General features: G+C 36.0%; 4 protein-coding genes across 9 annotated transcripts; 1 reads left to right on the forward strand and 3 right to left on the reverse strand.

The window, feature by feature from the left end:
- Positions 1-126: 126 nt before the first annotated feature.
- LOC149725295 (uncharacterized) lies at positions 127-12,941 on the reverse strand. 5 transcript variants are annotated; one of them, XM_089892901.1, is made up of 25 exons: positions 12,783-12,940; positions 12,454-12,539; positions 12,070-12,157; positions 11,682-11,751; positions 11,380-11,452; positions 10,576-10,772; positions 10,278-10,331; positions 9,979-10,130; positions 9,311-9,463; positions 8,819-8,959; positions 8,296-8,373; positions 7,808-7,973; positions 6,958-7,211; positions 6,496-6,630; positions 6,056-6,271; positions 5,890-5,973; positions 5,183-5,239; positions 4,419-4,660; positions 3,685-3,847; positions 2,630-2,777; positions 2,013-2,098; positions 1,305-1,400; positions 863-974; positions 505-602; positions 127-329 (listed from the first exon to the last, which is right to left on the reverse strand). In XM_089892901.1, the coding sequence occupies exons 2-25, from the start codon at positions 12,489-12,491 to the stop codon at positions 219-221; spliced, it is 3,012 nt and encodes a 1,003-aa protein (XP_089749027.1). In that variant the 5' UTR covers positions 12,492-12,539; positions 12,783-12,940; the 3' UTR covers positions 127-218. The 5 variants fall into 5 exon arrangements, 4 of the variants coding, with proteins under 4 accessions (XP_089749027.1, XP_089749029.1, XP_089749028.1 ...); XR_016386521.1 differs by lacking the exon at positions 2,013-2,098; XM_089892903.1 differs by lacking the exon at positions 863-974 and having other exon boundaries at positions 12,783-12,941.
- A 198-nt stretch (positions 12,942-13,139) lies between these two features.
- Positions 13,140-16,516, reverse strand: LOC149725296 (uncharacterized). The gene is made up of 8 exons (XM_089892930.1): positions 16,362-16,516; positions 16,046-16,198; positions 15,437-15,629; positions 14,968-15,142; positions 14,583-14,688; positions 14,289-14,397; positions 13,765-13,919; positions 13,140-13,397 (listed from the first exon to the last, which is right to left on the reverse strand). Exons 1-8 carry the CDS (start codon positions 16,514-16,516, stop codon positions 13,292-13,294), a joined length of 1,152 nt encoding a protein of 383 aa, XP_089749056.1. The 3' UTR covers positions 13,140-13,291.
- A 126-nt stretch (positions 16,517-16,642) lies between these two features.
- LOC149725297 (uncharacterized) lies at positions 16,643-18,695 on the forward strand. Its single transcript, XM_089892948.1, has 5 exons — positions 16,643-16,717; positions 17,048-17,188; positions 17,499-17,562; positions 17,875-17,989; positions 18,524-18,695. Exons 1-5 carry the CDS (start codon positions 16,693-16,695, stop codon positions 18,599-18,601), a joined length of 423 nt encoding a protein of 140 aa, XP_089749074.1. The 5' UTR covers positions 16,643-16,692; the 3' UTR covers positions 18,602-18,695.
- On the reverse strand, positions 18,488-21,081 carry LOC149725298 (protein YIPF5-like). 2 transcript variants are annotated; one of them, XM_089892943.1, is made up of 4 exons: positions 20,855-21,081; positions 20,092-20,449; positions 19,625-19,749; positions 18,488-19,306 (listed from the first exon to the last, which is right to left on the reverse strand). In XM_089892943.1, the coding sequence occupies exons 1-4, from the start codon at positions 20,941-20,943 to the stop codon at positions 19,144-19,146; spliced, it is 735 nt and encodes a 244-aa protein (XP_089749069.1). In that variant the 5' UTR covers positions 20,944-21,081; the 3' UTR covers positions 18,488-19,143. The 2 variants fall into 2 exon arrangements, with proteins under 2 accessions (XP_089749069.1, XP_089749068.1); XM_089892942.1 differs by having other exon boundaries at positions 19,568-19,749; positions 20,855-21,074.
- Between the last annotated feature and the right edge of the window lie 724 nt (positions 21,082-21,805).

Raw genomic sequence — 21,805 nt, forward strand, 5'->3', positions numbered from 1 at the left:
TCCACACACCCCCGGAAACTTAAACTATGGTTGATTAACGTCCAATGGCGCTCAATTTCATATTCAGTTTTTTGGGCTTTTAGGACATAGTCAAATGTCAAGATATCTTACAACAACTCAACAAAATACATTGTACAATATTCCATTTATTTGATAAATCGAAGGTTTAATTGTTATGTCTGTTGATCCACACGATGTCATACATCAGTCTTCCATCACTAGTTCATAGATATGGCTTCAGTTTTCCGTATCAACCATTCAGGTTTGGGTAAAGCTTCCATCCCAAGGACTTTGTGGGGTTTCCTAAACACCAGGCATCGTAGATATGTCTGCAACAAATAAACAATATTGTTTTAACAAAATAAAATACAAAATGAAACTGTATTTATATATATATATAGGAATGCTCCAAGAGTGAAAGGTGTGGAGTTATAGCAGCAAAACTGAGGGTATATCAAGCACTAATGACAGTTGTTCTTGACGGTGAGCATCAGGTATACTAACCTGAGCAGATCTCGTCAACTCCTCTCGTTGTTGCTCCGTTAATTGATCCACAACATCAACGTCATCTCGCTCACAAGGATCTCGAAGACCCCCGCTACCTGTGTGGGATATTTAGGTTTGAGTGGAAACTAAATATAGTAGGGTTGGGTAAGATGGGTTTGGTGTGGCGGCGTAAAATAGTATAGATTTCATTCTTCTTTATCATCCGTTTGAAAGTAAACGAAAAATACTTACAGAATTATAAACACTAATTATTTAATAAGTGGAAGGTAAAGGATCCCACAGGACTTAAACAACAGAGGTTGGTGGTATTTACAAAGAAGGACTTATTTATTAACTGACACAAGCCTGGTCATACCTTCCAAAATAATCCCGGCACTGACAACTTCCATCACCCGCTGAAGTGAGCCACCTAGTGACAAGGGTGCAGGGGAAGTATAAAGTGATCGTTCAACCAAAAGCTCTATTGCCTGCAGTATAACAATAGTGTTTACTTGTTTAGTATTTAAATAACCACCATAAAACACTCATTATTGCCACAAGCATTTTACTACTAAACAATAATTTAAGTTTTTGGCAAGGGAAGATTAGATAATAACAAACTATTAACTAAAAATAATCATTAATATTACATGAACAAAACTACTTAAAATACAGGTAAGAAAGGGATAGTAAAACGCATATTTTTATAAAACAAATTGATCTTATTGGTTGTTCACTTATCAACGCAGTGCATAAAATTCAAGACAAGCCTGCCCACTCCACCACCCTAGGTTTGGTGCCTATAATTAATAGCTTACCCAGTCAGACAGTACGGCCCAACATTGGTCTCTTCGTTTTAAATCCCTTAATATTCGGATCACGACCACACATGAAGGTATTACGTTTGCACACGCCTGGAAAACAGATGCAGTTAGAATAACATTCATATCTTATGCTTGTGGTATTATTGTCTCTTGCTTTTGCAGGCTTTCTAATATATAACACATTACACATATAAACTTTATACAAAGCACTGCAACAACAATACACAATACAATTAGATTTGTTCATGCTAGAAAAGAAATGTTGCATTTCTGAAAGTTGTGTTAACACCTAGTTTTGCCAAATTTTATTGACTTCAGCTTTTTAATTAAGTTAGGTGTGCCCAATGTTTAAATTTGGTAATTGTAGTCCCTTGAAATTCAGCATAAGTAAGACGCATAATGTCTACCCCAGCATTTATTTTACAAAAAAGCCAATGAGGGTTAAGTTTGCAACATTTCCAAGACAAGCACGAACAAACAGGTAATACTATAGCTGGTGGCCAGGAGAATTCAGTCTCAAAATGTTACATAGGTCTCATTAGTACCACCCTAGGTGATCGGGTGATGGCCAACTCCAGGGTTAATCACAGGTTCCATGGCAGCCACCCTGCGGACCATTTCAAAACCAAATTTTAAATGATCGTTTTGAAACCAACTTATTCACTGGCCACCATTCATAGCATTGCCACTAAATATTCGAACCTGGAACCATTTTGCATGGCGCAGTTGAGCGAGTGACTGTAGGCACTTGTCCTTGTTCAAAGTACCAGGAGCGTCTTTGATCACTTCTGCACGTGCACACACAATCGCGCAACGTGTCGACGATATGTGTGTGCCCGGCACGAGGTTACATGGTAAAAATGGACACTGGTTAGTGGATGGACAGGAGAGTTAGAATATATTTAAATATCTCTCTTATCCCCCACTAAATATAATAATGATCCCTACGCAAAAAGGGGATTACATTATCAGTGGCTAATATCAAGAGGCCACCCCCTTACCCCTAGTAAATAAATGCTTAAATATCTCTTATCCCCAATAAATAATACATCTATATACTAGCATTACCAGTGGCAAATATCGAGGTAACAAATACTTAGTTCTGTCTACATTAGGCAACGAGTTTAATAAAGTAACTGTCAAGTGTTAACATTAAAACTACAACATAATTTACCCAACTGTATTATATCATATGCAGACTATGTATGACAGCGAAAAACTGCCACTTTTTAACACTTAAGGGTTTTGTTGTTTAGGCTTTTTTACATTTTGAGGTAAAAGAAATGCACAATTAAGTCAACAAGAGTAATTTCGGTTACCTTCAGCTGGTGTACGAACAGCAGGTGAAGTAAGATGAATCGTGATACATAGTTTCACATCAGAAGAACCACCAGCACCAAATATTTGGACTTTTATAGCAGCATCCATCATTGAGGTTTCAACATTTGATTTCTCGCCATCAGAATCCTTGAATAGAGGGTGTAAATAATAAGCAAACATAAACATGCTTTAGATATTGTCTAATCAGAATATTTATGGTAGCCCCATGGAATCACGGCATTTATTAGTATTATTATATAATGTACTGTGGTTAGGCATTTGTATCATATTTATAAAGATACAAGGTTTAATGCTTGATACTATAAGCTTTATATGTCCTTGAACAAGATACTTAAAGGACATTACTTTAATCCAGTGGCCACGAAGAAGTTTTATCAATCTATGGGGCTGAGGTAATAGGTCAACTCAGACCTGGATCTTAAGTCCCATAGAAAAAAAGAGTGAAATGAATGAATGACTTTAATTTACTTTATTCTCACGTGGCCACAAAACGACAGTCGTTATAACATGTGTGTTCATACACCTCGTGCCAGCTTATGAGTTACCATGTATGATACCTTGTTGTGGATATGCTTAGAAATAATACAACATTGCATAACTTCTTTTAAATAGAAAGGTTTATTTATGATAAATGTGAGGAAGATCCCTTACACTGATACAGCATTGCAAAGCTGTTCAAATTACACATTCTTCCTTTTAATATTTGCATCAAAACTTTATCAATTGGTTCATGGATTAAACCAACCAAGTTAATGTTTCGTGCATTAAAACAAATAATGTTGTACCCATAAACTGATCAAAGTTCCTACTGTAATTAACACAACATTAAAAACAAATAATGTTGTACCCATAAACTGATCAAAGTTCCTACTGTAATTAACACAACATTAAAAATTATCTCTCATGTCAATAAACAATTGGTTTAAATAAAATCTTAAATATAAACCTATACCAGAATATCAGTTCTTGGATAATACATTACAGATATGGTAGCAACAACAGGAAAATACAGATAACCAATAACTAACAATACCTTGATATGTTTTGGCAGCATCTGTGCAATCTGTATCAATAACTTAGCAGTTGGAGGTTCAAGACACAGCAAAACAAGATCAACTGCATCGTCCGTGTCGATTAGAAGCCCCTTCGCTAAATACCCAACTCGCATTACTCCTTGAAGTTTGCGCTTCTTTGGTCTGGAAATAATTAATGATAAAATAAAAACTTTACTATTTTACCTGGGTAAGATAACATGGCATGGCATGAAACAAGACATTTAGACCAAAACCATTACCCTAAGAGCGACAACCAATTAGTAAACACTTGGCCAAAGCAATGTCCGTAAAGCGTCTTGCCCAAGTACATATTTGTCTATCAGAAATAAAAATACTATATAATTACTATGCAAAGAAGTCCTAAATATTAAATTATTTGTGCTCAGATAATAAATGTCACCATGGAATGTATCTCAAGTCTGGGGATTGACAGATAATTGACATCATTGCACATAAATAGACTACTTATCCATTTCACAATATTATAGCAGTTACTACAGGAAAACGTAAGAAGCTCTTTAAGCTTAAGCTCCCACAAACATTCAACTATCAGGACAGATCCTTGAACCAGGTAGCCTTGGGTTACAAAAAATGCAGGTGCTATCACCGTTTTTTGGTTATATGCTAAAGTACCATACAAAGGGTAGGCATGCCCACCACTACCGGTTCTAGTCCTGGGAAACGGATTCTATTCCACAGTAACAACACTCACCCATCCACTACAGTGTCATCCAATGGTTCAGGTTTCGTATCCAAGGTTTCCAGTTCCTCTGCTACTTCCTTCAGTGCAAGTTCCACCATCTTAACACAACGCTGTGCAACCTCCAACTTCTGCTCACTTGGATATATTTGTTTATGCTTTGCATTTATATGAGCATCACTGAGTGCTGTGCGATGTACAGGTGCAGTCCATGGGCCATGAACTGGGAAGCCAATGTTGAAATCTGAACCTTGCTGTGGAAAGAAGGAATGTAATATTATTGTTTAGGTTAACTAAATGCCTACACTAACTGGGCACACCCTGATTATCTATAAGCCATAGGCAGGCTCTGCCCATGACTTTGCTTCTAATACAGTTTGCTGTAAAGTGGAATAATACACTACAAGTAATTACTATAAAATCAATCTGGGTTATTTTACTAATGGAGCAGGAGGTGAATGGCTCTAAAAGGTACCATGAACCATAAAAGATTAGGAAACAAGGCTTTAACAGAGGTAGTGAACTGTAAGCCTTTGGCAATTTCAGATTTTTAGCTAAATTATTTGTGCTCAGATAATAAATGTCACCATGGATTGTATCTCAAGTCTGGGGATTGACAGATAATTGACATCATTGCACAATAAACACATGACATTAAGTTGTTGTGATAATAAACAGCAGATGGATGAAAAAAATCAGATTGTAATTTTAATTTATAAACAAGACAACTTTATATATTTTTGTGAAATTAAATTTAAAAAAGCAGATATACTTACATCAAATGAATGAAAGTTCTGCATACCGCCATAAGCAGGCATGTAACCTGGTCCGTCCTGCAATAAAAATCCTACATAAAGTATAAGCCTCATAGTGGGTAACATAGGGGTGCGGGGTTTAAATGTCTTGTAAGTTAGAACTATTCTCTTTATCTTAAGTTGCTCAAGTTTTTTTATTTTTAATATTTTTTTACATTATAGCATGCAGGCTTGGTCTTACTCTCAGCAAGGTCCCAAACATCTAAAAAGAAGATGCTTGGGCTTGCAAATCACCAGGTGGCTTTAGGTAAAAGGATAATGGGTTGGGGTTAGTAGCTGGATCTGTCAGCTTCCGAAACTCGCTATTCTAGTAAGTGGAACTAGAGCCAGAGTTATGTGGTTGTCCAAAAAAATAAATTTAAGAAAATAAAATTTTTATTGTGTGCTCAGATAATAAATGTCACCACGGAAATGTATCTCAAGTCTGGGGATTGACAGATAATTGACATCATTGCACAATAAATAAACTACTTATTCATCACACTATTATTATGTGTGAACTAACTGAGTCAAAACAGGAGGTGCAAATAGAAATATCTTTTGGTGCAAGTTGTTACATGCAGATGCTTCAAACAAACTTAGATCATAATTAATGTTATGAAACATTTCCATGAAGTCCATTTGAAACATCTGCTTGTAATGAAAGTGTAAGACCAAAAACATTCTACCTTTTTTGGCTTTATTCTATACGAGATTGTGGTGGAATAGCGAGTTATAATCAAATGACTCTGGATTTGTCGTTTTTTTCCCGTCTTTTCATTATTTTCCATAAAAGGTTCTTCGTTATAATCTTGCAGAGATAAATAGGTTTGTTACATAACCAATCCAACTTACCATTCCCCTCCCTCGCTGGGTTTTCCTCTTGTTTGGATGTCCAGGATCAGCTGCATCATTCGCTTCCACGAGCTTCAGTTTATAAAGCTGGGAAAGAATTTTCAGCGCGCAGCCTTGAGATGCTGCTTTCTTGTTTGGACCTCTTGCTTTTGCTGCTACAGTTTGATCGTTGGAATTATCTTGCGTTACTTTGATGTCAAGTGAAGCTGTGTATACCTTGGAACATAAATCAAATTTAAAGGGATGGTAACAGTATCAACTGAATGTAAAAGAGTCTTCAAACGTATGTGAATATTTTTAAAGTTAAGTTTATATTAATCAAATCCAACTTATTGGTTGTAATGTTTGGTGCACCAAAAATGCCTGTCTATCTTATCCTGCCACCCTAAGTATTGGTGGCAATACACCACATATACAGTTGACACAACACAACCACCCACCCGACTCCCAGGTGCTCCTTCCTCTTCATACATGACATCACAATGGATATTATTGACTTGACAAAACTGATTCAAACGTTGTCTGGAATTATCGATTGTCCAGTTGCCATTCTCGTCAACAGAATCAGGAGAAACCTACATTGTTACGTAATAATTAGACTGTGATGTCATAAGAACAATACCTTGCATAGGAAAGCATGTTTTATGATTTTGCAAGGAAATCAAACTATACAAACTTTTGTGCTTAGATAATAAATGTCACCATGGAATGTATCTCAAGTCTGGGGATTGACAGATAATTGACATCAGTGCACAATAAATACACAAGTTTTTCAATCACAATTTTTGAGGGTTTTATTAAATCTTTTGAAGGAATTACCTTTTATGGGCTGTAGTGGAAACCCCCAGATACCCCCTACGTCCCCCACCATATAGATTAACCAGCCCACACTACTAACTAACCTTATCATCTGCTTTACGCTTCAAACCAGCATTTGCATTTCCTTCGGTTAACGTGACTTTTGGTTCAACATCAGTTTTCACAGATGTTGTTGCTGTTGATGTTTTAGATCCAAGCAAGCCACCCCTTGTCACATGTTTAATAGGGTCGCCACATTTCTCTATCAACCTCTCCTTGTATAATTGTCGTATCATGGACAACGCACAAACGGCCGTAGCTTGCTTCTTATTGCTCCCGCGTTCGCTGGCAAGCAGAACTGAAAGAAATCAATTTCTTAATGATTTGCTTATTCGATTCTATATTCTAATGAATGAGATAAGCAGCATGACACACTATGGGACTTGCTATTCTGATTTTGCTGTAAAGGAGTTTATTAATTGCATTTTCTTTAATTATTGTCAAATGAGCAGTAACAAAATAAATAAAAAACTGAAACATTCAGTTTAACCAAAAGTAAGATTATAAATAGAAAGGTTTATTTATGATAAATGTGAGGAAGATCCCTTACACTGATACAGCATTGCAAAGCTGTTCAAATTACACATTCTTCCTTTTAATATTTGCATCAAAACTTTATCAATTGGTTCATGGATTAAACCAACCAAGTTAATGTTTCGTGCATCAAAAACAACATAATACTAAATCTTTACAAAGATCTATTAATACAAAATGCTAAACGTTAAAAACTCCTTAACAGACAGGAGTTATCCAAATTTGCCAATTACCCAACAATATATGCCCTGAACATAGCATAAAGAATCGGAAATACACTACATTTTTTATACCAGATGAGCCGTTGAAAGATTATACACATTATGCTTGGTAGCAGAATAATGGGAAAAACCTTCTCACCTTTTTGCACAGAGCTGACATTAAGTTTCAATTCACACACGAATATCCTTGCATGTTCTGGCCCATGTGTTTCATGTTTAAAGTCAGGACTTGTGTGCTCCCTTTGACAAAACTGGTTTAAACGCTGCCTGCAGTTAGCTAGTGTCCATCCACCGTGGTCTTCAACCTTTATCATAAAACATTTTAAGTTTAAGTAATTCAACAAGCTTTCTAACACCTAGTATTTTTGGTACTTTTTTGGTAATCTTTAAACATTTGACAGTTTAGGTAACTTTTAAACACTTTTTGATATTTAATACAAAATAATAACGAATAGGTATGTCTGCCCTTTGCCAATGTGTTCAAGCAATTCTGGTTAAAGTGTTGCTATAATACGCACGTTGACAATAGTAGCATTAATAAGCTTTGAACCCTGTACCCTTTAATGTGTGCAGTCATACCACTGTCACACCATAATACAGTTTTGACTACATATTACCTAGTCTTACCTCTGGCTTAATTTCAGCAGGATATGAACCAGCTTCTGGAGTTGTTGAAACACCCTGGGATTTAGGTACGGGTTGTGCCTTCAAGTTAATGACAAGAATTAGCACTTAAGCTTTAACTATTTGTTCCCATTAATATTTTATCTACCAAAGGTAATAACAGCATGGACTACTATGCAAAGTAGGCCTTTGTAATAAATTATTCGTGCTCAGATAATTAATGTCACCACGGAATGTATCTCAAGTCTGGGGATTGACAGATAATTGACATCATTGCACGATAAATAAACCATGATCCATCGCACAATATTATAGAGTTAAAAACTACAAAAAAACAACATAAGTAGCTCTTTAAGCTTAAGGTGCCACAAAGCATAAGCACTAAACAGGTCAGCATTTCGTGCTTTTTTATCAAAGGTTCACTTCCTAATATTAGGAAACATCTACAAGTTATATCGTTCAAGTTCATCTGACGCCTGGGTCTCTCATTTAAGTTTATAATAAAAATAAATAAATAAGTATTTACAGGTCTTGGTGGTAGTTCCGATGCCTTCATATAACCAGTCTTCACCAAGTTCTCACAGAAGTTCCACGCAGCTTTACCCTGGGCATCCTTTTTATTCGGTGCCTGTGCTTCTGCCACGTAATCCAGACCTGTTATATGAAGCTGGAACAAAACATTGTTTACTTTAGCTTCAGTTACAATCCTTTTAAAAAGTAACTAACCCAAAATTAAGGGTTAGATTTTATAAGGAATTTAATCATTGTTAGTTTGGCGTAATAAACTCTGATTTATTGCATTTTCAACATAATTTGAATAAAAATATTTTGGTAGTTTTTTTATAGAACTATTTATATTGGGGTTAAAAGTCTAGAGAATGTTGGCCAGTTTGAGTGAAATAGTAAACTTAATTTTTTTGTAATTATAACATTAAAAGTACTTTAAAAGTTTTAAAAAGCCTGTATAGAGTTTCAACAGGTTATAATTATAAAATATCAAGTTTGTCAAAGTACCCACCTTGCATGTGAACATAGTTCTTGGCAGTTGAACCTGTCCTTGCGGCAACACCTCATATTCCGGCTTTAGTTTACGCTGGCCACACCAAGCATAAAGGTAAGCTTTAATTTCAGATGCTTTGATGGCTTTGGGACCTGAGCTCTGGGCTTGGTGCTGTGGGTAAAATAAACCATTATATTTATGTTAAATTTTTGCTTGATATACATTTATAAACGTTACTACAATTGTAGCAGAGCTGCCGCAGTTATCTTTGTACAAAGGTAACTGATAGATAACACATCCCTGCATTCAATGTATGCATCGTATGTCGCTGCTGTGCCATAACAAGTGGTACACCAGCCGGCTTAATTAATGCAAAAAACATGACATATTATTTACACTCGCTTTCAATTATTTATGTTGTTGCTTACTCCCTAACGTCTCTTTACGTCTTAAATAAAACATGATACTTAAAAAACGGCAGAAATTTACCTTTTAAACCTGATTACAACAGACCAAATACTGGGTGTTACATTTACAATCAACAGAAAATCTATCAAAAAGTATAACCCAACCACAACTAGAACCCAACCACAACTTTACAATCAGTTTTATATATTCAAGAACATGGAGAAACCCCAGGCTGTATGTTTGAGTTCTCCCCCAATATCACAAAGCATTTAACTTACCGATTGTCCAAAACCCCCTCTGGTGGATTTACCTCGTCCCCTGCCAGTTCCAGCGAACGACCCCCTTGTCCCTCGCCCCCTTCTACTGCTGCTGTAATATTGGTTGGCAGCGGATAGCAAAGCTTTCTCATAGGACTGGTTTGTGGTGGAATCTGCAGACAAAATATCAGAGTCAAACACAATGGTACCTTAGTTCTTTCCTTGCCACATAACAGTATAGGTGAGTGGTCATGCTCGATGCCACTTGAGTTTTATTTCAAGGTTGCTTTCACAATAAGAACATTTATATCAGCAAATACCTGTAGACTTTTCAAAGCTGTATCCATAGTTTTCCATTTTCAAATTGTTGCTACCTAAAACACAACAGATGATCAAGAATTTGTCCTAAATAACATTTTTAGCAATAAAATACTTGGAAAATTGAGCTCAGATAATAAATGTCACCACGGAATGTATCTCAAGTCTGGGGATTGACAGATAATTAACATCATTGCACGAAAATAAGCAATTTTATATCAAGGGTTCATGTAAAATCTCATTACAATGGCATATTAACATCTTGCAAGATTAAAGTTATAGATTTTGAGGCAAGTTCACCTGTATTAGATGCACCACCATATGTGGTTGGGAATCCTGAACCTGAGCTTTGTTGCGTTCCATAAGTAGAAGCGTAATTCCCTGAGGATTGTGATGTTCCGTACCCTGTGTTTGTTAGGTTCGATCTAGCCGTGTTTGAACCAAAGTTGTTCCCAGATTGAGTAGAGACACCAAACGAGCTGGTGCTGTTATTATACCTATAGATTGAAATGGAGTATTAGTAGATATAGGAAATATGCTGAAGTCATAAAAAGTTGTTTTCAGCAAAGTGATGAGTATTAGTATTTAGACTAAACTCATCACTCTGATAATAACATGGGGGAAAGATTACTATGCGAAGTAGACCTTCATATTAAATTATTTGTGCTCAGATAATAAATGTCACCATGGAATGTATCTCAAGTCTGGGGATTGACAGATAATTGACATCATTGCACAATAAATAGACTACTTATCCATGCCACAATATTATTTTTAGTCAGAAATAGACAATACAGTAGTAAAATTAAATAAAAAAAAGTATGAAAGCTCAAGCTAAAACATGCTTTTAATAAGTTTGAAAACCTTCATTCAATAAAATGTTATTAAAGCGGCCTACAAAGCATAAATGGCCTCAATTTTCAGCCAAGTGCCGAGTGTCAAAAAATGAGACACTTGATCACTTGCTTTTGGGCATGACTGGATTACAGTTTAAATTATCTTTCCAAATGTTGAAGCCGGAAAGCCGAAGACATTGAGTTTTGACTAAAAGTTTAACTCAAATATAATCTGTAACCAAAGCTATAGAAAACAATCCCAACTTACTGTGAGGAATTGTAGCCACTGTTTGAGCCATAACTGCTGCTGTTTTGTCCGTATGTATATTGGGAACTGTTACCTATGGACAACATGTGTTATTTCCCATTAACCTATAAACTACTTTATCTTAGTGCAGACAGCTTCCGTTAAAAAGTCCAAATTAAGAAATATTAAAGATAATATATGCACCAGCCACACACAGTTGTTTTGGAGTATTTAACGCAAAGCTTGACACATACTAAAAGCTGGAACAAACACTTTATATTAAAAAAAACACTGTAACCCAAATCAAGTGAAAAAGATAATACCTTGTGTTTGAGAACTAGCACTCTGGTTTGGGTATGAAGTAGTGTTGCCATAATTTGAATAGTATGATTGCTGAGATAAAAATAACTTTTTAAATTTAATCTTAACAAAGTAACAACAGCTTTTGTGAAAAAATTTGTAATAAAAATAACTTGAACAGGAAATATTAAAAAACGTTGTTAAAACTGAGATTTAATCCGCTTTTTCGGATTAAATATTAAATCTTTAGATCCGTCAACAACATTCAAAACATTAGATTTTATAAACGGACAAAGATATAGATACGACAAAAAAATTAACAAAATAGGCATACACGTCAATATGTAAACATAACGCTATACAAGCAACGCAGTATACTGCATAACGTATCTGTAAACAATGAACACTTACAGCACTTCCTGCTGTATTTGAGTTGTTTGATGTGGTTGAACTAGACTGTTGTTGTTGTTGTTGCGGTTGGTTGGGTGTTTGGCCAAATCTGTTATAGATTTCAACATTCTTAAGGTGACGTTACATTGCCCAGATTAAGTTTAATACGAAAGATTTTAAACATAATTTGTTGCATATTTATTGAAAAGTACATTTTTTTGGCACTAGTGAAGAATCCTCTGGTACATTACAGACTATGCTGGTGGCAAGTGTTATAGTTTTATATCACAGTGGGAGGAATTCTTCACTTGCACTGAACTTTTTAGATTAAGCTAATTTGCATTAAGGGCAGAACTCAACATATCAGCATTTTTAATCTGGTAGATAACGCTATACGTTACTTACGGGTATTGCGTTCCAGCGTGTACGAAGTAGCCGCTCATATTTTAGCTTTAATATTCACATCCACAGAAGCTACACCGTGATAATACCTAAGCAATAATATTAATTGTATTTGCCACTGGTATAATATTTATATCTTACGTCATTTGCAAATACAATATATCACGCGTCTCGATATACAAAATACTGATATGAGAAGAAACTTAAAAAAATAAATACAAAATAAACTTATATACACTACATAACGCACTCTTCATACAACTGGTGATACATGCACAAAATAAATAATTAAAAGCCACAAAATCAATAATTTTAGAACACGACACACTCACCACGATGCTGCTTCCTCGAGCCAGGAGATGAAATGATGTCACGTGATCCAACCACGTGGTCTACGCTTGTCACGTGACCAGCGTTTTAAGCGGGAGGGGACGATTTAATTTGTATTAATTAGAAGAAATAATTAACGGTTATATTCGATATTAGAGATAGTGCATGGTGTGCAAAATAAATATATTATGAAGCAGCAAGTTATTGCAAATTATTTGGTTTTCGCACATACGTTTTGCGGTGTTGCGCATTGAGTCATAGAAGGGCGAACGCAGTAACTGTCTATGTATGCGCGAACGTAAGCTTTTTTTAAAAAAAAGTGAGGTACCGGTCTGGCATATACTTACATAGTATAAGTAAACAGTGTATAGGTATTTTCATTCTTTACGAAATTCTTTATACGTGTTTAAAAGACATAGCGCAGTCGGTTAACGGCAGTTTTTAAACCGATCCATCATCTGTGTAAACAAACACATTATCACTTGATGTTTTATTGTGTATCAAGTCTACATCATTCCATGGGACCAGTCTTCTTATGCTTTCCTTGTAACTCACAAATCTTTTTCTCTTTCTGTTTATTTTCTTCCTTTAACTTTTTAATGTGATCTGCCAGGTAACTAAAGTGAAAGTATATGGAATGTTAAGTAGAACTATAACCAATAGGCAAATATCCATATAAAACACAGACAGTACTTGGTAAACAGCCCTTGTTTTTAATTAGAGAATATCATATTCGAGAATCGATTATTCAACGATTATCTAACGTGCCGTGTGTCCTATATAGGACACAGGACAATTGTTCCCAGCAGTGATAAATAACGGGTTGTTTAAATTACTTAACAAAAAGAAGCCTCCAAAACAATTACCAGGGCAACGTTGGATACGTGGTTACTCGTAAGCGCGAGGTGTATGACGCAGAACACATGTGCAAAAACAACTGTCGTTGCTCCGACATGCGAGGATGGAGAAGTGTCATTCATTTACCTGCATTTTTGTGAATGTTCCTTCTGCATAGACTTGAGCGCAGACAAAGCTGACTTTTTATCTCCAATAACTCTTGATTGTTCTGCAGCGTCAGATGATGAGGAAGAATGTTTAACTAATCTTCCTGCCTCAAGTTTTGTCGCTTCTTTCATTACCTGTAAGTGGGTAGGGATAAAATAAACAGCGAGGATACAAGTTGTATAAAAACGACGCCGTGGTAAAGTGGTTATATTGCGCGCCTGCCTGAATCGTTTTGCTAACCTATATATTTTTTACGGTTCAGGTTCGAAGCCAGAAGCTGCTACTTTGTGGGCGTATGTGTCCCTGGGTAAGACATCCAGCGGGAATTGCTCTAACTCAAGGATCACTGATAAGTTATTTTATGGTTTGTAATAGTACACTGATATGTTATTAACCACCAGCGAGTATCTAACGCGGCAAATAAATAAAGTCCCTTTACGGCCGACTAGAGATATCTTCTTTGCGGCAACATGAAAATGTTACCAATACAACTACACACTGACCTGCGGCGATCCGTCCAATACTGTTGTGTCGAAGGTAAAGTTCGTGAGGGTTGGGTTTGTTTTAAAGGGATAAGGTGCTGTTGAATGTGATCGAGGGTTTGATTGGGGTCTGTAACAGATTTACAACGACATAAAGTGTTTTCATATTTTCGAAAACGATATAGCAAAAACCAGATTTTTTATTAAATGTTCTTTGTTTACCTCCAAATGGGACGAAAAATAGATTAAAAAGGGTGTCCCATCTTACCCCACCCTACTATATATAAATCAACAACACCATGTAACAAACATTACCTTGGTGTTTGTGAGGGTGACGATACCGACCCACCAAATATACTTGTCTTCCTTTCATTAAGTGCTTTCACCATATCTTCTAATATCTCCAACTCCATCCGGGTTTCTACAAATGTTGTTGTATTAGTTTAGAAAAGTCATTTCACCTAACGTGTCCTGTGGTACTTGTATCAATCATTATGTAGCAGTGGTTGGTATACACGAAAAGGAGTATTTGTTGTTAAACATTTTTATCATTACATGCGTGGTAACTTGTAAGTGGGCATGGGGTGTATGAAACAGAACACCCTCGTGTTATAACTACTGTCGTTGCCACGCCATTCGAGGATAAATAAATTACATTCATTCATTGCATCAGCAGCCTCACGTGATACTACGTCATTACCTGTTACGTCATGTTCGCACATTTCAATTTTATTCTGTTGTTCAAGATTCCGATGACGAAGATCCGAATTTAGTTGCTGAAGGTTTCCACGTTCGACTGCACCAGCCTTGATGACGTCATCACGAGATTGGATCTCACCCAGCAGTTGGGAGATGTAATGATTCAACTTTGTTATCTGGATTATACGCGTTGAAAGGTTAAGAGACACTGTTGCATTTATCAATACAAATACCGCGGCTAGGCCGTAAATATACACACATGGTCGAACAGTAATCGTTTCCATGTATAGTAGGTTAGGGTAAGATAGTTCTTTATAGTAGATTGGGTATAAAATGATTCTTGTTTACAATGTTCTTTATGTCTCATTTGGTGCAGGAATATTCTTTCTCTAACCCGTGTCATTGCAAATGAATCGTCACAAGTTCATTACCTTATGTGACAACACATATTATGTTATGACGTCACACACCTGTCGTTCTAGTTCGACGCACTTCGCTCGACATTTCGCTTCCGTATCGCGTTCGTCGTTCATTTCGTCCATCATCTTCTTCTGCTCGATTAACTGTGACCTCATATTCGTTAATTCGAACGAAAGTTCTTCGGTTTCGCGCTCTCTCCGCGTCACCATCTCACGAAGGTATTGTTCCATTTTCGAACGTCGTCTGTGACGTCATTAAAGTAAAATTACGTCACAATTTTAGAAAAATAGAGCTGGGTTTGTAAAACCAGAGCTTTCAAAGCTATAAGTTAATTCAGATACCAAAGTTATTCAGTTTATTGCAATCTGGGTTTAAAATGACTCGCAACTACCGGAACACCAGTTTGAAACTTTAAATATACCGAGATTCTAAAACATCGTTCTGGCGGTTTAATCTTGACTGAAATCTAGAAGTTTCGCTGAAACTTTATCTTTGGTATAGAAATGAACGTAAGTTCAGTAGAAAGAAACGTTTTGTTTGTAACTGATTTCATGAGGGCATGTCATTGCAGACGAAACATTGGGGGAATTAACTTAACGTCAATTTTATTATCGGAACAGTTTCAAACAAATGCCGAGTAGCAAGAGCAAAACAATCACCTGATTTCTTCTTCCGCTCGTTCCCTGTATTCCCTCCAATCCGTCAACAACGAATCAATCCTTCTAGAAGCTTCGCTACGAACAACTTTTGCTCGATCCGAAAGCATCGAACTATTTCTTGAAACGTCTGTTGTATCACGGTCATGGTAGCGACTGGAATTAACAAAATGTAAATTATTTTAAAGACTTAAATAACGGTTATAGTTCGTGTGATTTAAGGTATTTTCTTTTGTTTTTAGATATTTTTTCTGGCGTCTTTAGAGAAAAACAGACACGCTACAATATATTAATAAAATGAATATTTTAAAACTCTCACACGCTTGAAGACGCTCTCGGTGCTCCGTATGTTGAATCCATCTTCGGTTTGGTCATTAAGCACTCTGTTCCTTCACAAGAGTAATAACTTTCAAGACGGAGTTTTTTCAATTTGTCTCTTAGAACTTTATTTTTTTCTTTTGCTTGTGAGAACATATTATAATTTTGCAACAAAAATATTACTAAAATTGACCCTGGTAGATTTTTACTGAGTCATAAGTACTGTTGTTACGTCATAATTTAAATTCACGTTTGTTGCATGGGTTTTTGCATATAAGAATATTTATTTTACCTGAAATTTTTGATAAACAAACTTTAGTTATGTAGTTATTATGGGTTGCCCTGTTAGCGTCGAAGGTAATGTAATAAAAATAAAGTGTATAAAAATAAGCGTTATTAATTTAAATATCTCAGAGGTACGATTAAATCACTTTTTAGTAGACTACATAAAATTAAAATATTTTTTAATTATATATTTAATATCGTGTTAAAACGACTGTCGTTTTACAGCTAATTTTACTCTCAAAGGTTTTAAAATTCTGTAAATATTATTTGTAATTTCTTACCACAATGTACTAAATAACTAAAAAAAATCCAAAAAAACACTAATTAAACGCTTATTTAGTCAGTTTGCTTAATAAGTTTTGTGCAATTGGGCGCGTTTTAACTAGTACAAATATTCCATAGCGTGCTGTAGAGACTTTTGTACCACGCACGGCGATTACGCTGTACGAGCAAAACATGGCCGCAAGGTGGCGCAAGCTGAAGTGGATTACGTTCGAAGAGTGAGTCGCGTCAGCGTTAATCAAACTGCTTCTGACAATTTAAGTAAGTTGTGTTACTTCTGCTACCAGGCATATTGTCATATAGACTTATGTTGGCTTCTTTGGTAAACTTAAAGTACTTACGGAGCCTTTTATACAATTAATAAAGCAACCATTTAGAAAATCGTTTTAAACGATCCAATTAAAAGATACGAAAAGTTAATTACTCATAAAAAATATGGACCTATAGTCAGTGCACAACTGTCGGTAAAAATGAAGATAAAATGACAAAAAAATCTCCACAGTTCGCACTTCGTGTTAAATTTCTGATCGATTTTATTCTTGACGTTTTATCTTAAATTATCAACACGCAGGTCAACGACGGGCAAGCGTCAATAGTTCGAATTCGGGCGGGGAACAGGAAAGTTATATAATAAGGTATTTTATCGCTGCGCTTACACCCGGTTCTGCTATCAAATATAAGGATATAAAACAACAAACCACCCCCAGTTGTCTGCTTATCCACACACTACAATAGCTTCAGCAACTCTGTGTGCATGAGAGTAGCAACTAGCATCCACGAATAAGTTACTCAATAAATGTCATGTTCGCTTATCAACACACTGTAATAGCGTAACTATAAGCATTGCGATAAATTTTCTACGTACAAGGGTTAAAGGGTACATATACAACGCACCAGGTTTATAATTGCGCCATACCAACGAGACTAACTTAACTTTCTATTACAAGAGAACCATTTGGTAACCAACTAACACTGCCTGGAATCGCTGGGGGAAGAGACCACAGAAGAGTTAGCATCGCAAGTAACGACTTTTATGAGACAATTATCTACGATACGGACAAGGTAGATCTTACTATTATGGTCGGGTGGGAAAGATGGGACATTTTTAATTCTATTTTTCTGTCACATTTAGTAGTAAACAAAGAACATTTATTGAAATATAAAACCGTATCCTCACGACTCCCGTAGACCGTTGTTAATTGTTTAAAACACGATCAGGATATTTGATTATTTGTACGCTAAAGGTGCCCCTTCTTTCCCCACAGTACTATATGTTATACCATTGTACCTGTACTGTCGTGCCTATATCAAACACACACCTCATGCTCACTGTCGAGTAATAACAAGGGTGTCTTTTTTTACACCAGACACACATAGTGCATTCATACACCTCATGCTCCCTGTCGAGTTATAATATGGATGTCTTCTTATACACCAGACACACATAGTGTATTCATACACCTCATGCTCCCTGTCGAGTTATAATGAGGATTTCTTCTTATACACTAGACGCAACTTTCTCCTTTAATAGGAACATCGTTTCGATCCATGTGTGTCATATAATAGGCATTTTCAGTTTTCTTTATTTCCTTTCAGCCACCCGACACGGTGAAACAAATGGATAGTGAACCAGGGAAATCCCCTGATAAAGGAATCCTAAAAACTTCTCATTGAAATCTTATAACTTGACAAAGCTATGCAAGAATGTATCGAGTGTCTTTGTACACAACACCATTATAATAAGAATAAACGTCACTTGCTAATATGACCTAATATGCATTATGATTGCAAGAAATTACAGTCAATGATATTAGGCGTTATATAAGATTATTAATGCAAATGAATTTTTGGTTGAATTATTTACATAAAAAGGTAATATCACTGACTGCAATATATGAAGACAGCTAAAATGTTGCACATATTTATAAACGATTGCTGCCAGGCATATTACACTTGTTTTTTAAAACGGTTCGTCTGGCATTTATTTGGGTACCAACATTTTGACGTCGTGTACAGGTATTTTAGAGTGTCATACACACTTATAAAGATTACCTATATAGAACGTTGAAATGTCTGTACACAAATAAATAGCACAAAAGCGTTGATGGAAAACAAATGTTGAAATAGTTTCAATAGGTTGTGGTTCATGCAGAAAGTAATGTGCACATGTGCAAGCTGACCTGTGGCATGTAGGTTCATGCTTCCATTAAATAAAGTTAAAATACAGTGAGCAACGCAAACACCCCATATAGGAGAGCGCATGGATAAGCGACAAGTAATTGCTGGGACTCCATGTCGAATCCGCATACAAATAGTTTGGAAGCAGATAGACTGCACCATGTTACCGTAAGCAAGGTGAGTATGATGCCAACTACTCCTCTGGAAATAGAAGATAATTGTATAGATAATAATACACAGGCTGCTACTGTCTGCACCCAATGAGGCAGTTTATATACACTCAAGACTCAATGGTAAAGATTCTTCTATTTAGAAAGGAGGTCTTCCATGACACACATGGGACCTTGGTCAAAACTTACTCAAGGCTAACGTAATACGTAAAACTATGTGTATAATAATACAAATAACAAAATTCCAAACATAAATGGCAAAAAAACTCAGATAGACATTTAACCAACTTACTTTAATGAGATAACAAGAGAACAACCAGATAAGAATACCATAGGTAGAATGCAATACCCGATGACAGAGGCCACAGATCCAACGGTGACTCCATTCATTGACATGATACTAAGCAAGGCATATATTGCTACAACTCCTAGCCCGCCGATGCCATAGATGTATCCAAATGATACTTTACCACCCTGTAATATAAAGTAACCAATATACTGTATGTGTCACTTTACTAACTTTTAAATCAGTTTTAGTATGACATTGGCCAATGTAACTTTATGTTGTCTGTTTTGACTCTTTTGAGTTAAGCTAAATATTTATATAATAGGGTGGGGTAAGATAGGACATGTTTTCATTCTATTTTCTCAACCCATTTGGTAGTAAACATAAAATAATTATAAAAAATAACCGTACCCTGAAACGTTTTGAAATGTTAAAAATACCATCCGGAAACATGGGATTTAGGTGCCAACAGGCCCAACAGTGTCCCATTTTAGCACACAGAAGTAAACCTTAAAATTTATTTAACTTACCAATAATAAAGTTGCTCCTAAAGCCAAGCAGAAACATAGGGGGCCGGCTAAGTCCGTCTCCTTAATAATCCCCGCATCAGTGATGGTGAAAGGGTTCAACACTGCAAGTGTCTTCTGATAAATATGATCAAAGTTGATGCCCAGCTCTTCCAGGAGAGGAGGCTCGTCCTCAAAACCTCCGGAGTAAGAATCCGGAGGCATGGACCCCATGACAGGCTCCTGGGGCTGCATGATATCACCGGAATATGCGTTGTTGTACGTAGGGTTCATCATCATTGGTTGTTGGGGTTGTTGGGGGTATCCACCACTGTAACCCCCTTGGTTGTACCCACCTTGGTTATCGTAGTAACCACCATATCTATATGAATTGAGTATGTAAGGTATTGTACATTGAATTCCTTACGCATATTTTAACAACCTGAACAAGTCATGGTACTTGGGCAAACTTTCTGCAGTAGCAAATAACACTTTGCAATTGCCCAATGCCCAGTTGAATTTCATAGTGTACTGAACAATATGTATCACACTATCACAGTGTAGTTCCATTATATGTTAGATATGTGACATATTTGTCTACTAATCCCTATAACCACTAACCCCCTAACTATCAACACCTAACCCCCTAATCTAGGGGTTAGGGGTTAGCAAATAAGGGGGGGGGGGAAGACTCTTCACTAGCACCATTAAAATATTTAGCGTTTTTAAGTACCCTTACTAAAGAAAGTATTTAATTTATTTTTTTATGGCTGGAAGTAAAACTCACCCTTGCTGTTGTTGACCATAATTCGGGTCCTGATTCGCGTTGTTGTAATTAGACTGATAAAAACCGTCGTTCCCTTGAAATGTGGCCATTATAAACACGAAGATACTGCTATAACTTTCTACTGTGAATAAGATGCGGCTAGCCTAAAAACCATGGGAAAAAACAAAGTTGAAATTAGGTTATATTTGCCGAGAACAACAAACATTTATGTTGTAACCAAAAATCAACACGAAGTCCAAATTCCATGTTCCGCATGAACGAGTTTACCAAAGTATGATAAATAAAAGTTGGGACCACTTTTGCCACGAAGCGTCAACCAAAGTATATTTTATAGTTAGTTTGTCCCAGATTAATCAAAGTTAGTCTTTTTAAAGCTAAACATTGGCTTTATTTTTCTGGTAATTTCAAAAATACTTTTTAACGCTACAATCTGTCAACCTTTAGTTTTTCTCTTAATGTATTTTTTAACTCAAAATCTCAATTTTCAAAAAAAAAACAGGAAACGACAACTGAACGTTTTTTTTTTATTAAATCTACAAAAGTTGCAAAAAACAAAACAAAGTGCTTTCACGAGGAAATGAACTTAAACTCGGTTTTACAGACAAGAAAGGGAAAGTTCCAAAGATATGAATTTAGAAGGCAATGTGTTAACGTGATATCTAATCCGGTAGTTGTTCATAACCGTTGCGTTTAAATCTGCAAACATTTGCACAAATTAATGCAAAAATGTCACTGTATGATGTATGTTAGTTCTTGCATGTTTGATCAATGTTAGTTGAAAGCCAATCCACTGTATTTCATTTTCACAAACCAAATTGCAAGTTTCATTCCCATGCAAAAAGGCAACAAAAAAGATCAAATCAATACAGACACTGACAAGCCCACTTTAACTTTAAATAAATTTCACTAAATCCTTGTCTGGCAGGCATGCAACATAATTAGGTTGGGGTC

This window comes from Ciona robusta, chromosome 14, assembly GCF_009617815.1.
Source record: "Ciona robusta chromosome 14, ASM961781v2".
Classification (NCBI taxonomy): domain Eukaryota; kingdom Metazoa; phylum Chordata; class Ascidiacea; order Phlebobranchia; family Cionidae; genus Ciona; species Ciona robusta.

What these genes read in the sequence shown, in the direction of transcription:
- LOC149725296 (XM_089892930.1), bottom strand. Translation starts at nt 16,516, where the DNA reads ATGTTCTCACAAGCAAAAGAAAAAAATAAAGTTCTAAGAGACAAATTG. An exon ending in GCGTCGAACTAGAACGACAG is followed by an intron (nt 15,143 to 15,436) that starts GTGTGTGACGTC and finishes CGTATAATCCAG; the next exon opens with ATAACAAAGTTGAATCATTA. An exon ending in GTGCGAACATGACGTAACAG is followed by an intron (nt 14,689 to 14,967) that starts GTAATGACGTAG and finishes CAACATTTGTAG; the next exon opens with AAACCCGGATGGAGTTGGAG.
- LOC149725297 (XM_089892948.1), top strand. Translation starts at nt 16,693, where the DNA reads ATGGGTTGCCCTGTTAGCGTCGAAG. An exon ending in AACTGCTTCTGACAATTTAA is followed by an intron (nt 17,189 to 17,498) that starts GTAAGTTGTGTT and finishes ATCAACACGCAG; the next exon opens with GTCAACGACGGGCAAGCGTC. An exon ending in CAGGAAAGTTATATAATAAG is followed by an intron (nt 17,563 to 17,874) that starts GTATTTTATCGC and finishes TTCTATTACAAG; the next exon opens with AGAACCATTTGGTAACCAAC.
- LOC149725295 (XM_089892901.1), bottom strand. Translation starts at nt 12,491, where the DNA reads ATGAGCGGCTACTTCGTACACGCTGGAACGCAATACCC. An exon ending in GAGGGGGTTTTGGACAATCG is followed by an intron (nt 9,464 to 9,978) that starts GTAAGTTAAATG and finishes TTTTACCCACAG; the next exon opens with CACCAAGCCCAGAGCTCAGG. An exon ending in AGCGTAAAGCAGATGATAAG is followed by an intron (nt 6,631 to 6,957) that starts GTTAGTTAGTAG and finishes GTAACAATGTAG; the next exon opens with GTTTCTCCTGATTCTGTTGA.
- LOC149725298 (XM_089892942.1), bottom strand. Translation starts at nt 20,943, where the DNA reads ATGGCCACATTTCAAGGGAACGACGGTTTTTATCAGTCTAATTACAAC. An exon ending in TATGGTCAACAACAGCAAGG is followed by an intron (nt 20,450 to 20,854) that starts GTGAGTTTTACT and finishes CAATTCATATAG; the next exon opens with ATATGGTGGTTACTACGATA. An exon ending in TCTCTTGTTATCTCATTAAA is followed by an intron (nt 19,307 to 19,567) that starts GTAAGTTGGTTA and finishes TTCTATTTCCAG; the next exon opens with AGGAGTAGTTGGCATCATAC.